A 14,422-nucleotide genomic window follows, 5' to 3' on the forward strand; every position below is an offset into this window, starting at 1 on the left:
TTGATTGACGGTTGAGAGGCGGGACCTAAGAGCCAGAGCTCAACTCCCGCAAGCACAATTAGGTGAGTACACTGAATTTTGTTCGTTAGGAAAGTTGAAGATTCCATTCAAATTTAACAACAAATTTTCATAGAGTCCATTCACTAGAAATAAATATAAGTAAACTTAGCCACTTAACCACACAGGTCTTCAATTATTCCACAGAACACTACAAGCCAGCCTTGGCTTCAATCTGAAGGTGTTCACCTGGCTTTTACACAACTCAAAAATATGAAGGGCAACTAGTTGGTTATAGTAGCACTTACTAACGTGAGTGAAAATGATCAAATTCTAATTATCAATATAGAAGACTTTATTTTAAATAAATGTATAAATGTTAATTCTTGTTTTTATTTTAATTAATGGGTTATGGGAATCCAAATCAGAAATGTGAAATAAAAATGCCTCAAATTCCTGTCTTGCATGTTTTATTAAATAAACATACTTTATCAAATGACATACACTACATGCTATAGTTGACATACCATAAATAATAATTTTTTTCATTAGTGACAGTGCTGATAACACCCCCCCCCCAGAGGTTAAGACATAACAATTTAAGTTTTCAAAAGAAACAAAAGTTAATGAATTACATTTTTCTCATCTTTACTTACGTAAATGATAACTTTATAGCCATGTGCATCAGTTAACTATACAGTATATATTTCACGAAAATTAACTATGTGGTACACATACTATTACATACATGTAAGAAAACCTAAATACAACAATTAAGCAGTGTCCATGTCTTCCACTACAACTTTTTTTACTGTTTCTGACACAATCTGAATGGGTCGAACTGTGGTAGTCAGGACCTCTGTTGTACCACGTTTGTATTCATACTTGCCTTGCCTGCAAGTAAATTAAACAAAAGTAATCTTATCTTTTATAATTATGATTTAATACAAGTTGAAACAAGAAAATTCAATAACAAGGAAATTTCCAAAATGGGAATTTATACATATCAAGTAATACACCATACATCAACACTTTTTTTTCATATATATAATGATATAAAAATTACTACAATTTTTGCCCTGCCCCATCTGTTTACAGTCATGATGTCAATAAATTGTACCATTCCCTGATGTAACCCTTCATGCAACTGCAGAGTATCTATCCTATCATTACCCTTTTTCCAACTTTCATAAGGTTGAGGTCCCAGCCCCTTCCTAAATATCTTTAACCCTTAAAGTGCGCATCACGTCATATGACATGGTAGACATTGTTCCAGTCAACTGCGCATCACGTCATGTGACGTGTTGGAGTACTACGCAAGATTTAAACGGCCCGCGGATACACGGGGTTCACCACACCTTCATCAGGGCTCTTGTAAACAGACGCCATTTTTTTTAAAAATCGTGGGCCAAACTCCCGGATGTTAGGGCCCTCAGTATTGGGTGAGCAACCAAGCCTGACGCACGTAGCATGAGCTAACAGCACTGCTGTTCAGCTTGTAACCACAGCATCGCTTAAAAATGCCATAATATACTTGTTCATGCTATTATGTAGCAATGATATTATTACAGAAGACCCCTGACTGTGATAAAACTGACCAGGGTTCTGATAATAGCAGGATTGTGGCGATATTTAGCGCTGTGCTCCATGGAGGGAGGAGTAATGCTGTGGGAGGGGAGGGTAGTGGCGTTGTCTTCTGACTATGTATGGCCACCTTTTATTGACTGCACTCACCATTCCAGCTTAGTGGTTCGCTATGGTGAACACAAATGTAGATACTTATATATAACGTGTGTATAGAGGGTATAAACAGCAAGAGGAGAAGGTTGGGAGCCGCCATTTTGGTGAGGGTGGTGGCGTCGTCTGTACGACGCCACCCATGCAGACGACGGTGTTGTTTACTGGTTACCACGATGGTCTTTGGGCACCATACCAGTTTACTTGTACAAGTATGGTGAATAAAACAGGTAGATATTTATATATAATGTGTGTATATGGCGTAATAACACCACAAACAGTATTGTTGGAGTAGAAATATTAGTGCGTCTGGTCTTGAGGGCGGCAGCCATCAGCTGACTGTGTGAGGTCCTACGTCTTTGTGCCTTTACCCACCATACAAGCTTAGATGTACAGTTATGATGAACAAAACATGTAAATACTTATATATAACGTCTGTATATAAAAGCAAAAACAGTATGGTGGGTGGAGAATGTGGGCGAGTCAGATGACTTGAGGGAGGGTGTGAGTGGCTGGCTGGTACACGGCGGTCACTCCTCGTTACTTTTTGACTCATAATAGCTACTTAGTGGTTCATTATGGTGAACAAAACATGCAGATACTTATACATAACCTGTGTATATACAGTAGTGTAATAACCGACAAAGTATTTGTTCACTGATTGATGAACAGAATTGAATCAACAATATGCACACCATATTTTTGAGTACAGCGATGATTCACTCATTTTATTATATAAATATATCAAACTACACAGTATTGAATAATATTACAGCAAAAAAAACTATGAAAAATCAATCAAGAGACATTGAAATAATTAGGTAATTATCTCTTTGTGGCAACTCTGGCCTGACAGCTGGCGAGCAACAGACCGCCTGGGACGCACACTCAGTCAGCGCCTATTTTTTGCCACACTTCCCCGCCCTATAGCGGCCAATATATGCCACTTACGATTTTATTATTATTTTTCCCATGATCAGTGAACACAAATTAACAGGTTAAGAAGAACAAATAATTTTTGTTTTTTTCAAAATTACATGTGCCTGTGGGGAAGAAAGGATATTATACCCCTAGCATGTTAAGGGTTAAGGGGCCCGGTGATGGAGGAGATTTTCCAAATATGAAATATAGTAAAAAATTCTAAATAAATCCCCCATTATTTGGCATCAGCGTCGTGAAAATTTCATCTCCACATGTTAACACTTTCGCGCTCTCGGCGCTCAAAAAAAAACAATACCCCAGATGCTTTCGGCACTTCGCGCGCCTACGCGGTAAGACCGAAAAAGTGTACACTCTTTTGACTGTCCTGACAATAATTGAAGGCGCCCGTATTTAAATTTGGTATCACTGTGTTCGCAATGAAATTGTCTATAAGAGCATACCTATAAAATGCCGCCCAAGCTTAAGGAGTATCAACACCAAATAAAAAACTATGCAGATCACTCGCCGAGAGCGCCAAACAGCAACAAAATGTTTCCACTCTCTTAATGGTTGCGAAGCCTACAGTTGTCCTACATCGCTAATTTTGGTATCATTGGAATCACAATAAAATTCTCTACACGGACATATGCATATGAATGTTTAATATGGTAATTGCCCACCCGCAAGAGTGTGTGAAGTGGAGAGTAGTTAGCCGCGAGCGCACTGGCGAAAACACAGTGGGGAAATCGTGCTTGGAAAGTTTATACGTTTCCTGACCCTACTTTTCTATGTATGTATTTCTTTTTTATACCAATGTGTTCGCAATAAAATTTTCTATAAGATGAACTGTATAACATTTGTACAAAGCATGTGTAAGAGAAGCGCCAAATATAGAACCACGTCGCTCAGTATGCGTTCGCGGCAGAAACGAACGCATTGTTTTCGTTCGTTTGATGTTTGTCATGTTTATACTTGTTGAAACATTTTATAATTTGTATGACAGTGATCGCAGTAAAATTCCCTACACAGACATATACATAACACATACAAATATTTCCCACGTATTGGATATATCAACGGCTAAAGGGAACCCACTGCCACACGCTCGCCACACCCCCAAACATACTTTGTGTATTTTTTTTTTTACTCATAGAAGTTTGTGATATAATATTCATTCTGGTACAAAAAGATTCGCAAATAAATTCTCTACAAAACAAAAGTATCCCCATCCATTTCGGTTAAAAAATGGAATTTATAGAAATATTTTTTCGATGGACGAGAAAAGTAGGCTGTTATGTGGAATCGTAAGAAAAAACAGCGACGAGTTATCTCTAATCTAAAGCGCGAAAGTGTTAAGGAATAAATTTTTTACAATTTTTTTAAAATAAATGCGCGCGCCACAGGCGGGAACCAGTACTCATAATAATGATAACACCACCTATTTATTGGCAATCAGGGATAAAGAGATGCAAGCACCTATCTGATGCACAAAGAAGAAAAGAACTATAGTAGTAATGAGGGTCTACAAAGTTGACATGCAGCTGATGCCACCTGGAGGGCCAGATTTCACACATAATAATGAGTTAGTATGTTATTATGCTCTATTTTATCACATTTTATTTTATTTTATCATCACATAAATGCATTGGCAATATTTCTTATGTCCAATTGTACAAAAAGTACAGAACTTTTTTTTTTCTCTTTTTGTTTCTATGCGGATTTTGTTGTCACTTCTATGTCGCGGAGAATGCATATCTGGCACTAAGCATGTGAAGTTGGAACAAAATTGGTCAACATGTTAATCGGCCACAGGTGACACACGTTGTGACTTATTTATTTTCAGATTTCAAACACTATTCTCTTTGTCTAGTTAGGTTGTATTCTTGAATGAGAATGAGGGCCTTATCACTTACATATGAGCAATAAAGTTACTGCAATAATACACGTTTTTTACTGATCAACCAGGCAGTGACTCATACATCAGGCTACGAGCAGCTGCGTCCTACAGCTTGGTTGACCAGTCCAGCAACGAGGAGGACTGGGCCACGGGGGACGCTAAGCCCTGAAACCATTTCAAGGTATCCTTAAGGTTATCCCTAACGTATCTCTATATTTGGTGTTTTTGGTGGGTTATTTTTTCTTGACTTCATTTCAACACATATTGGCCTACAACTTTCACATATTTAAGTACGAATGCCAAGCAATGTTTAATAAAACATACAAGAAAATTCATTAATGACTAATACCATATTCGTTGTCGGTAACTTCAACTTCAATTACTGTATCTCTAAAAGAGGAATTTCAACTTTGAAACCTATTAAAAAATTCAATTTCTGACCGATTCTCACCATTTTTACATATGTGCAAAGGACTTAGTTCTTAGGTGTCCTTGTTGTCATTTAGTCATAAAGCCATAACATTTGGAGTTATACATTTTTTCGTCTCAATTTTGCACATATTTGGATGGCCACATTGAAAAAATGTTTTACGGTAAACTATACTCTCAAACAATATTTTACAAGGAACATGAATGTCATATGCCATTCTGAGACCATAATGAAAATAACAATTGGTTACATTTTAATATTTTTATCACTAATTTCAATTTGTGAATTTCTTATTTTTTCTTTTTCTTTTTTTAACTTTTTCTGTTCATGGTATGAAGTTGATCAATTAGCAAAAGTTGGAGCATTTACCATGAAGATATTATTCACAAAAGAATTAAGTGTGATTAACCCTTAAAGTGCGCATCACGTCATATGACGTGCTGGACGTTGTACCAGTAAACTGCGCATCACGTCATACGATGTGTTGGAGTACTACGCAAGATTTAAACAGCCCGCGGATACACGGGGTTCACCACACCTTCATCAGGGCTCTTGTAAACAGACGCCATTTTTAAAAAAAATCGTGGGCCAAACTCCCGGGTGTTATTGGCCTCAGTATTGAGTGAGCAACCAAGCCTGACGCACGCAGCATGAGCTAACAGCACTGCTGTTCAGCTTGTGACCACAGCATCGCCTAAAAATGCCAAATTATACTTGTTCATGCTATTATGTAGCGATGATATTATTACAGAAGACCCCTGACTGTGATAAAACTGACCAGGGTTCTGATAATAGCAGGATTGTGGTGATATTTAGCGCTGTGCGCCATGGAAGGAGGTGTAATGCTGTGGGAGGGAGGGTGGTGGCGATGTCTTTTGACTGTGTGTGGCCACCTTTTATTGACTGCACTCAGCATACCAGCTTAGTGGTTCGCTATGGTGAACACAAATGTAGATACTTATATATAACGTGTGTATAGAGGGTATAAACAGCAAGAGAAGGTTTGGAGCCGCCATTTTGGTGAGAGCGGTGGCGTCGTCTGCACGACGCCACCGTGCAGACGACGGTGTTGTTTACTGGTTACCACGATGGTCTTTGGGCACCATACCAGTTTATTTGTACAAGTATGATGAATAAAACGGGTAGATATTTATATATAATGTGTGTATATAGCGTAATAACACCACACAGTATTGTTGGAGGAGAAATATTAGTGCGTCTGGCCTTGAGGGCGGCCGCCGATCAGCTGACTGTGTGAGTAGCCACATCTCTGTGCCTTTACTCACCATACAAGCTTAGATGTACAGTTATGGTGAACAAAACATGTAGATACTTATATATAACGTCTGTATATAAGATATATAGCGTAATAACACCACACAGTATTGTTGGAGGAGAAATATTAGTGTGTCTGACCTTGAGGGCGGCCGCCGATCAGCTGACTGTGTGAGTAGCCACATCTCTGTGCCTTTACTCACCATACAAGCTTAGATGTACAGTTATGGTGAACAAAACATGTAGATACTTATATATAACGTCTGTATATAGTGAATTATAGCAAAAACATTATTGTGGGAGGAGAATGAGGGTGAGTCAGATGACTGGAGGTAGGGCGGGAGTGGCTGGCTGGTAAACGGCGGTCACTCCTCATTACTTTTTGACTCATAATAGCTACTTAGTGGTTCGTTATAGTGAACAAAACATGCAAATACTTATATATAACCTGTGCTTATAGTGTAATAACCGACAAAGTATTTGTTCATTGATTGATGAACGTAATTGAATCAACATTATGCACACCATATTTTTGAGTACAGCAATGATTCACTCATTTTATTATATAAATATATCAAACTACACACTATTGAATAATATTACAGCAAAAAAAGTATGAAAAATCAATCAGAGACATTGAAATAATTCGGTAATTATCTCTTTGTGGCAACTCTGGCCTGACAGCTTGCGAGCAACAGACCGCCTGGGACGCACGCTGAGTCAGCGCCTATAATTTGCCAGACTTCCCCGCCCTATAGCGGGCAATATATGCCACTTACGATTTTTGTATTATTTTTCCCGTGATCAGTGAACACAAATTAACAGGTTAGAAAGAAAAAAATTTTTTTTTTTTCAAAATGACATGCGCCTGTGGGGATGGCAGGATATTAGACCCCGAGCATGTTAAGGGTTAAGGAAGTTTTGGTGCACCATCACCGGGCCCCTTAAATAACTTATAGTTTGAATAATGGAGCAAAGGCTGCATTAACCCTTAAATGGCGCATAGCTATATACCATTTGACACCCACAGGCGCATACAAAAAAAAAAATCTGTTTTCTTCCTAACCTGTTAATTTGTGAATTTGTGTTCACTGATCATGGAAAAAATAATAAAAAAATTGTAAGTGACATATATTGCCCTCTATAGGGCAGGGAAGTCTGGCAAAAAACAGGCGCCGACTCAGCGTGCGTCCCAGACCCAGACGGTCTGTTGCTCGCCAGCTGTCAGGCCGGAGTTGCCACAAAGAGATAATTACCTAATTATTTCAATGTCTCTGATTGATTTTTCGTAGTTTTTTTTTTTTTGCTGTAATATTATGTGTGATATATTTATATAATAAAATGAGTGAATCATCGCTGTACTTAAAAATATGGTGTGCATATTGTTGATTCAATAATGTTCATCAAACAGTGAACAAATACTTTGTCGGTTATTACACTATATACACAGGTTATATATAAGTATCTGCATGTTTTCTTCACCATAATGAACCACTAAGTTGCTATTATGAGTCAAAAAGTAATGAGGAGTGACCGCCATGTACCAGCCAGCCAGCCACTCACTCCCTCAACACCTCACTCGCCCACATTCTCCTCCCACCATACTGCTTTTGCTTTTATACAGACGTTATATATAAGTATCTACATTCGTGTTCACAATAACGAACCACTAAGTTGGCATGCTGAGTGGCAGTGCCAGTGGCAGCCTGCCACTGGCTGCTACTTCCTCCCTCCCTCAAGTCACCTGACTCACCCACATTCTCCTCCCACAATACTGTTTTGGCTTTTATTCACTATATACAGACGCTATATATAAGTATCTACATTCGTGTTCACCATAACGAACCACTAAGTTGGTATGCCGAGTGGCAGTGGCAATGGCAGCCAGTGGCAACCCGCCACTGGCTGCCACTCCCCTCACCTCACCTCAACTCACCTGACTTGCCACCATTCTCCACCCACCATACTGTTTTTGCTTTTATATACAGTTGTTATATATAAGTATTTACATGTTTTGTTCACCATAACTGTACATCTAAGCTTGTATGGTCAGTAAAGGCACAAAGACGTAGCTACTCACACAGCAGATGGCTACCGACCTCAAGGCCAGACACACTAATATTTCTCCTCCAACAATACTGTTTGTGATGCTATTACTCTATATACACACATTATATATAAATATCTACTGGTTTTATTCACCATACTTGTACAAGTAAACTGGTATGGTGCCCAAAGACCATCGTGGTCACCAGTAAACAACATGATAAATTGTGCAGACGACGCCACCGCCCTCACCAAAATGGCGGCTCCCAACCTACTCCTCTTGCTGTTTATACCCTCTATACACACGTTATATACAAGTATCTACATTTGTGTTCACCATAGCAAACCACTAAGCTGGTATGGTGAGTGCAGTCAATAAAATTTGGCCACACAGTCAGAAGACAACGCCACTACCCTACCCTCCAACAGCATTATTCCTCCTTCCATGGAGCACAGCGCTAAATATCACCACAATCCTGCTATTATCAGAACCCTGGTCAGTTTTATCACAGTCAGGGGTCTTCTGTAATATCATCATCGCTACATAATAGCATGAACAAGTATATTATGGCATTTTTAGGCGATGCTGTGGTCACAAGCTGAACAGCAGTGCTGTGAGCTCATGCTGCGTGCATCAGGCTTGGTAGCTCACTCAATACTGAGGCCCCTAACACCCGGGAATTTGGCCCACGATTTTTTTTTTAAATGGCGTCTGTTTACAAGAGCCCTGATGAAGGCGTGGCGGATACACGGAGGCCGTTAAACGGCCCCCCGTGTATCCGCGGGCCATTTAAATCTTGCGTAGTTCTCCAAAGCATCATATGATGCGATGGGCAATTTAAGGGTTAAGGTGACTGCATCAACAAAACCTGACTTCTTAAGTTTCCATTCTCATCCCTGCTCTCTTCCACAGCTCAGCCTAAAACATCACTTTGTGACTTGCATACACTCCATACATTATCATTACCCTATTTCCTGATTCCACTGGGTAGAGAGGCATCAACCCAGAGAAAAGAAATGAGAATTACGAAAGATCTTTATACAGGTAGATGTTAAAAATTAAGTACATAACTTTTCAAATATGTTATTCACACTATTAAGCATTAATAGTCTGAATATTAGTATGTAATTATTACTCTTCCTTCTGCTGGGTCATGAAGGAAGCCGGCCTCAGGAAAAAGGGAGCTGTGACGATCACTCTCTGGAACCCGTAAGTCTGGGATTCGGACATCCACCTCCTGGGCCTTGTGCAGCCTAAGCTCTACTTCAGGAGGCTGGGGTCATCATTCTAGCCCTTGCTGGGGTGGTTCTTCTTCGGACACGAACACGGCAGTCTCCAGGTTTAGAGTTCCTGTGCCTTCTTTTATAAATTTCGAAGTAAACTCCGGAGTTGGAGCCCTTAGGGCAGTTCGTTGTTGCCTTCAACCTCGTTCTGACAGTTCCTGCCATGGCGCTGGAACCAAGTGTATTGGCATTTGCCTTTCCATCCCTTTTGCAGCAGGTTTCTTCCTTTTGGCGCCAATGAAAGGGGGGGGGGGGGACCTGCTGCATGGGTAACATCATCTACCCAGTATCATCCTGCCCTGACTTTGCACCCTGGAGAGGCCACTCTAGATTGACAACCAGAGCGCAACTTCATAGTCTCCCGAGACTGATGGAGGCCTACTACAAGCATTCCAGATAATTAACACTCTCGCACTCGACGAGTGAGCACCGCAGACTTCCCCAAAATGCTTCAGACTTTTCGGGCGAGCGTACAGCGACACTGAAACGTGTATACTCGTTTCAGTTTTCTCACCTTAATTCTTGTGCTATGTCGTTCCTTTTGGTATCATTGTGTTTGTAATAGAATTCTCTACAAGGGTATACGCATATAAGATCCAAAAGCCCGGCACGACTCCCCACAGAAAAGCCAAAAAAAAATCGGCCCAACATTACCCGTGAGCACGCAAAAACAGTTTTTATAATCTTTCAAGTATTCTGACCTCAATTGTCAGGCTACATCGTCATTATGGTATCAAATTGTGCACAATCTAAAGGTGCTCATTTTGAAACCAGTCCCAGAATTATCAGATAAAAATTAGAATTTTAACATATTTTAACTGGGGACACGACCTGCGTCCCTGGCTCGCACACGTGAGAAAAATAATGGACTCACTGGCATGCCTACGTTCGCGAAAGTGTTAAGCACAACTGCACGCCAGCAATCAGCTTAATAAAACCAGCTGTATAGTTCTCCCTGTTAAGTGTTGTAAAGAACACAAACACCTTTGTTCCTTACTTGCAGAACGCCTTCCACCAAATTTTGCCCCTAACCATTGTTAATTTTACACCAGAATAAACTGTGATAAACTGCAGTTAATAACCTTAAAATACCAAAAAACATTAATTTATTAAATTGTGCTGCAATTAATAAACTTTAACTACACTCTTCATGATTTATATTCGTCACAATATTCTTAGTCTTGGAACACGTGCTATTTTCCAGCAAGATTCTAGGTCAAATGGAACACACCCTCGAGCGGAACAGGCAAGTCTACCATATCAGCAGTGAATAGTATTTTTTCAGCTGACCGTGCAAGTGTTTTATGAGTAGAAATGTGAGAGAAGCAAATAGAATAAAGTTGAAATTACAAATTTTATGGTAAAATGGTTTGAATGTGAAAACAGATTACCAATACTAACTAGAAATAAAATAAATAAATATATGAATGAACAGAACAGAGTATATAAAAGAACAATGAAAACAAGTTGGAAGTTTGAGAAGGAACATGCAAATGAGAGTATAGTGTTCCTGTAAGTACAGGGATACACTAAGAAGGATCTACACACATTACTATATCTGTTAGTGAACAAAATATTTCATAAAGAAAATTCCTCACCTTTGACCCTTCACATTGGCAACATCATAAGGCCGGATCATTGTTGCACCATCCTTTGTGATCACGCACAAATCAATGTTGGAACCCGAGCCCAAGTCATTGAATACACCACCTGCTATGGCATCACGCACCAGTTGCTTAGCATCATCCAGCTGAAGATAAAAATTTTAATGTAAACACAGATGATCCAGTTACCATAAAACAAATATGGTTAAGCAAAATGAAATTGATTCTTAGCTAAAAAAAAATTGCAAAATTATCAGCAAGACAAAAAACTGCACTAGCAATAGTCCAGATAGCTGACTTTATTGTGAAGACTTTAAAAAAGTCCTCAATTGTTCCTGATTATGACCATTATTATTATTATCATTATTATTATTATTAAGAGGCAAACATCCTCTTGTAGTGTGCTTAAGGTTTTTAATTATCCCCTTGACCCATGGGTTGGATCAGTGAAGTTGTATTGGGTGGTAAGAACATATCAATGACTTTGCCATTTACTAGCTCATCACCTCATGGGTGCATTGCACTATTATCTAGCAGCAGCACAACTTTGCTGTTTTGCGGGAGGCCAATACTTTTCAGGTGCTCCTTCTCCTCGGGAACAAAGTTCTTATTAAACCACTCGGCAAATATTACTAAGAGACATCCGCCCACTTGACTGGTTCTTATAAATCATAGTGGCACCTAGCTGACTTTAAAGCCCTGAGATTTTTGCCATCACAAGTAATTTCAATTTGTGCATGCCAGCTGCATTAGCACAGCACAACACAGGAATTCTCTGTTTGTTCAGTTTATAACCACCTGAAGGATCGTCTTCACCACTATGAGCCATTGTATCTGTGGATAACATATGTCAACACAAACCTGTCTCATCAGCATTAAAAATTTCATCTCCGCAAATTTACTTACATCCTTGTCAGCACCAGTAGCATCAGCAGACGGTCTTTCACTAATAAACCTAATGCCATGGTGGATTTTAAAGCTTCTCAGCTATCCATTACTGTATGCACACTTCTCAGGAATTTCAATTGCTTTGTGAAACTTGCGTGCCTTTTCCATGAGTAGCCAGCCTGCCACTGGCTTCTTCGTCTCCTCATGCTTGTTTGTACCACTGCCACACTGCATTATAAACACTCCACTTTTGTTTCACTTACTACCTTTCTATTTTGCATTGCCTTATCACTTTCATTTCTAGAGAAATTTGTAAAAAACTATAGGTTCAGCCTTAACCTTTAAACCGCTAAGAGCCTTTTGGCCTTCAACACCCACAGGCACAACAAAAAAAATCAAATAAATTCTTTCGTCTTATAAAAAGTGTTCATTTGTGTTCCCTGATCACAGGGGATAAAAAAAAAATTGTAGGTGGCATATTTTGGCCACAACTAGGCAGGGGAAGTCTGGCAAAAAAGAAAGGCGACAGAGCAGTCGCCAGACGAGGTCTGCTCCGCCCGAGCTGTCAGGCGGGGGTTGCCACAAAGATATTATTACCTAATTATTTCAATGTCTGATTTTTTCTTTGCTTTTTTTTTTTGCAGTAATATTATTCAATAGTGTGTATTGTGATATATTTATATAATAAAATGTGTGAACCATCGCTGTACTCAAAATTATGGTGTGCATATTAGTGATTCAATTATGTTCATAAAACAAACAAATAGTTTTGCTGTTATTACACTATACACACAGGTTATATATAAGTATCTGCATGTTTTGTTCACCACAACGAACCACTAAGTTGGTATAGTGAGTCAAAAAGCAACGAAGAGTGGCTACCACACACCAGCCAGCCAGCCACTCACCGCTACTCCTTCCCTCATCTCCTCACTCGCCCACGTACTCCCACCATAGTTTTTTTTTTTTTTTTTTTTTTTTTTTTTTACTATGCACATATTATAAATAAATATCTACATGTTTTGTTCACCATAACTGTACATCTAAGCTTGTATGTTAAGTTCAGGTAATAAGAGATTTAGCTATACACACACACACACACACACACACACACACACTCTTCATTCAAAAAGGATTCAAAAGGTGACACCCCTAGGGTCAACACTTGCAGCAGAGGAGCTCCAGCATATTTCAACAATCCTAAGTATTGTAGTACAGGTTGATGGTAGTGAGTGGTGTCCCAGAGAACATAAAGGTATAGTGCTCTTGAAAAATAGGTGAGATAACAGGAAAGTGCTAAGGGAAGTGAAAAATCGGATGAGAAAAAGTTGCCCTAGTGTTTACAGTGCAGAGAAGAACATTCAAGATGGCCACTGGCAAGGGGAAAAACAAAACAGAGCTTGATTTTGAGGGATTCAATGAAGAAAGCATTGATATTAGTAGTCTACATAACAAGTTGGTAAATTTAGATACTATAGTGAACTCTCATGTAGAAATAATTAGTAAATTGAAAGAAAGTAATGACCATTTGAATAGCAAAGTTTTATGTCTTGAGGGTTTAGTGAAAGACTTGCGCAAGGATAAGAATCAATTGGAAACAAATTGCAAAGCCATGGAAGAAGAAAATAAACTCTTAAAAATAGCTTTGGAAGAAGTTAAAGTAAATTTAAACATAAATGACTACAATAGGTTAGGCAAGGAAATTCAACAGGAGAAACAGCTTTTGTCAGCACAGATGGAGGAAGTTACACAGGGAATAGAACAGTGCAAGAAAGATATGCAACTCACTTATGCACAAGTGGCCAAGGAGAAGGAAAAAATAGAAGAAGCAGTAAAGGAAGTCAAACACTGCAGCAACCAAGATAAAACAAACATTAGGCTAGAAGTGAGGAAAGAATTGGCATCTAACCCGAAGTTGGTGCAAAACACAGTTGATCGGAGTAAGTCCCTGATCATTTTTGGCTGCAAAGAAAAGGCGATAACATCTAGGTCAGAAAGAGCTGTAGAAGAAGCTAAAGTAGTAGATAAAATTGTTGGCCTCGTGGAAGGTCTTACAAACAGAGAGAATGTGTGCGACTACAGGAGAATAGGCAGGTACGTAAAAGGGAAAGATCGACCTTTGAGGATCACCCTAAACGGTGCCAAACAGATGGAAGAAGTACTAAGGAATGCTAGAAAATTGCAAAGGGATGAGGATGGGAAAGGGTGGTCATTAAGACGAGATCTTTCAAAAGAAGATAGAGAGAAGCTGAAACTGAACCTCGCCGAGGCAAAACATTTAAATGAGAGCAGGAATGAAGAAGAAATAAATTCTTTTTTCTACAAAGTGATAGGGGTAGGCAA

General features: G+C 39.2%; 1 protein-coding gene across 1 annotated transcript in view; it reads right to left on the minus strand.

Moving 5' to 3' along the window:
- Positions 1–450: 450 nt before the first annotated feature.
- The window catches only part of LOC138372388 (proteasome subunit beta type-7-like), a 42,818-nt gene continuing 28,846 nt past the window's right edge, over positions 451–14,422 (minus strand). Inside the window, exons 5-6 of the mRNA XM_069337761.1 lie at positions 11,186–11,337; positions 451–891 (exon numbers count right to left, since the gene is read on the minus strand). Of these exons, the coding sequence (XP_069193862.1) occupies positions 771–891; positions 11,186–11,337 (273 nt within the window). The 3' untranslated portion in view covers positions 451–770. The remainder of the gene's footprint in view (positions 892–11,185; positions 11,338–14,422) is intronic.

Source organism: Procambarus clarkii, chromosome 38, assembly GCF_040958095.1.
Source record: "Procambarus clarkii isolate CNS0578487 chromosome 38, FALCON_Pclarkii_2.0, whole genome shotgun sequence".
Lineage (NCBI taxonomy): Eukaryota > Metazoa > Arthropoda > Malacostraca > Decapoda > Cambaridae > Procambarus > Procambarus clarkii.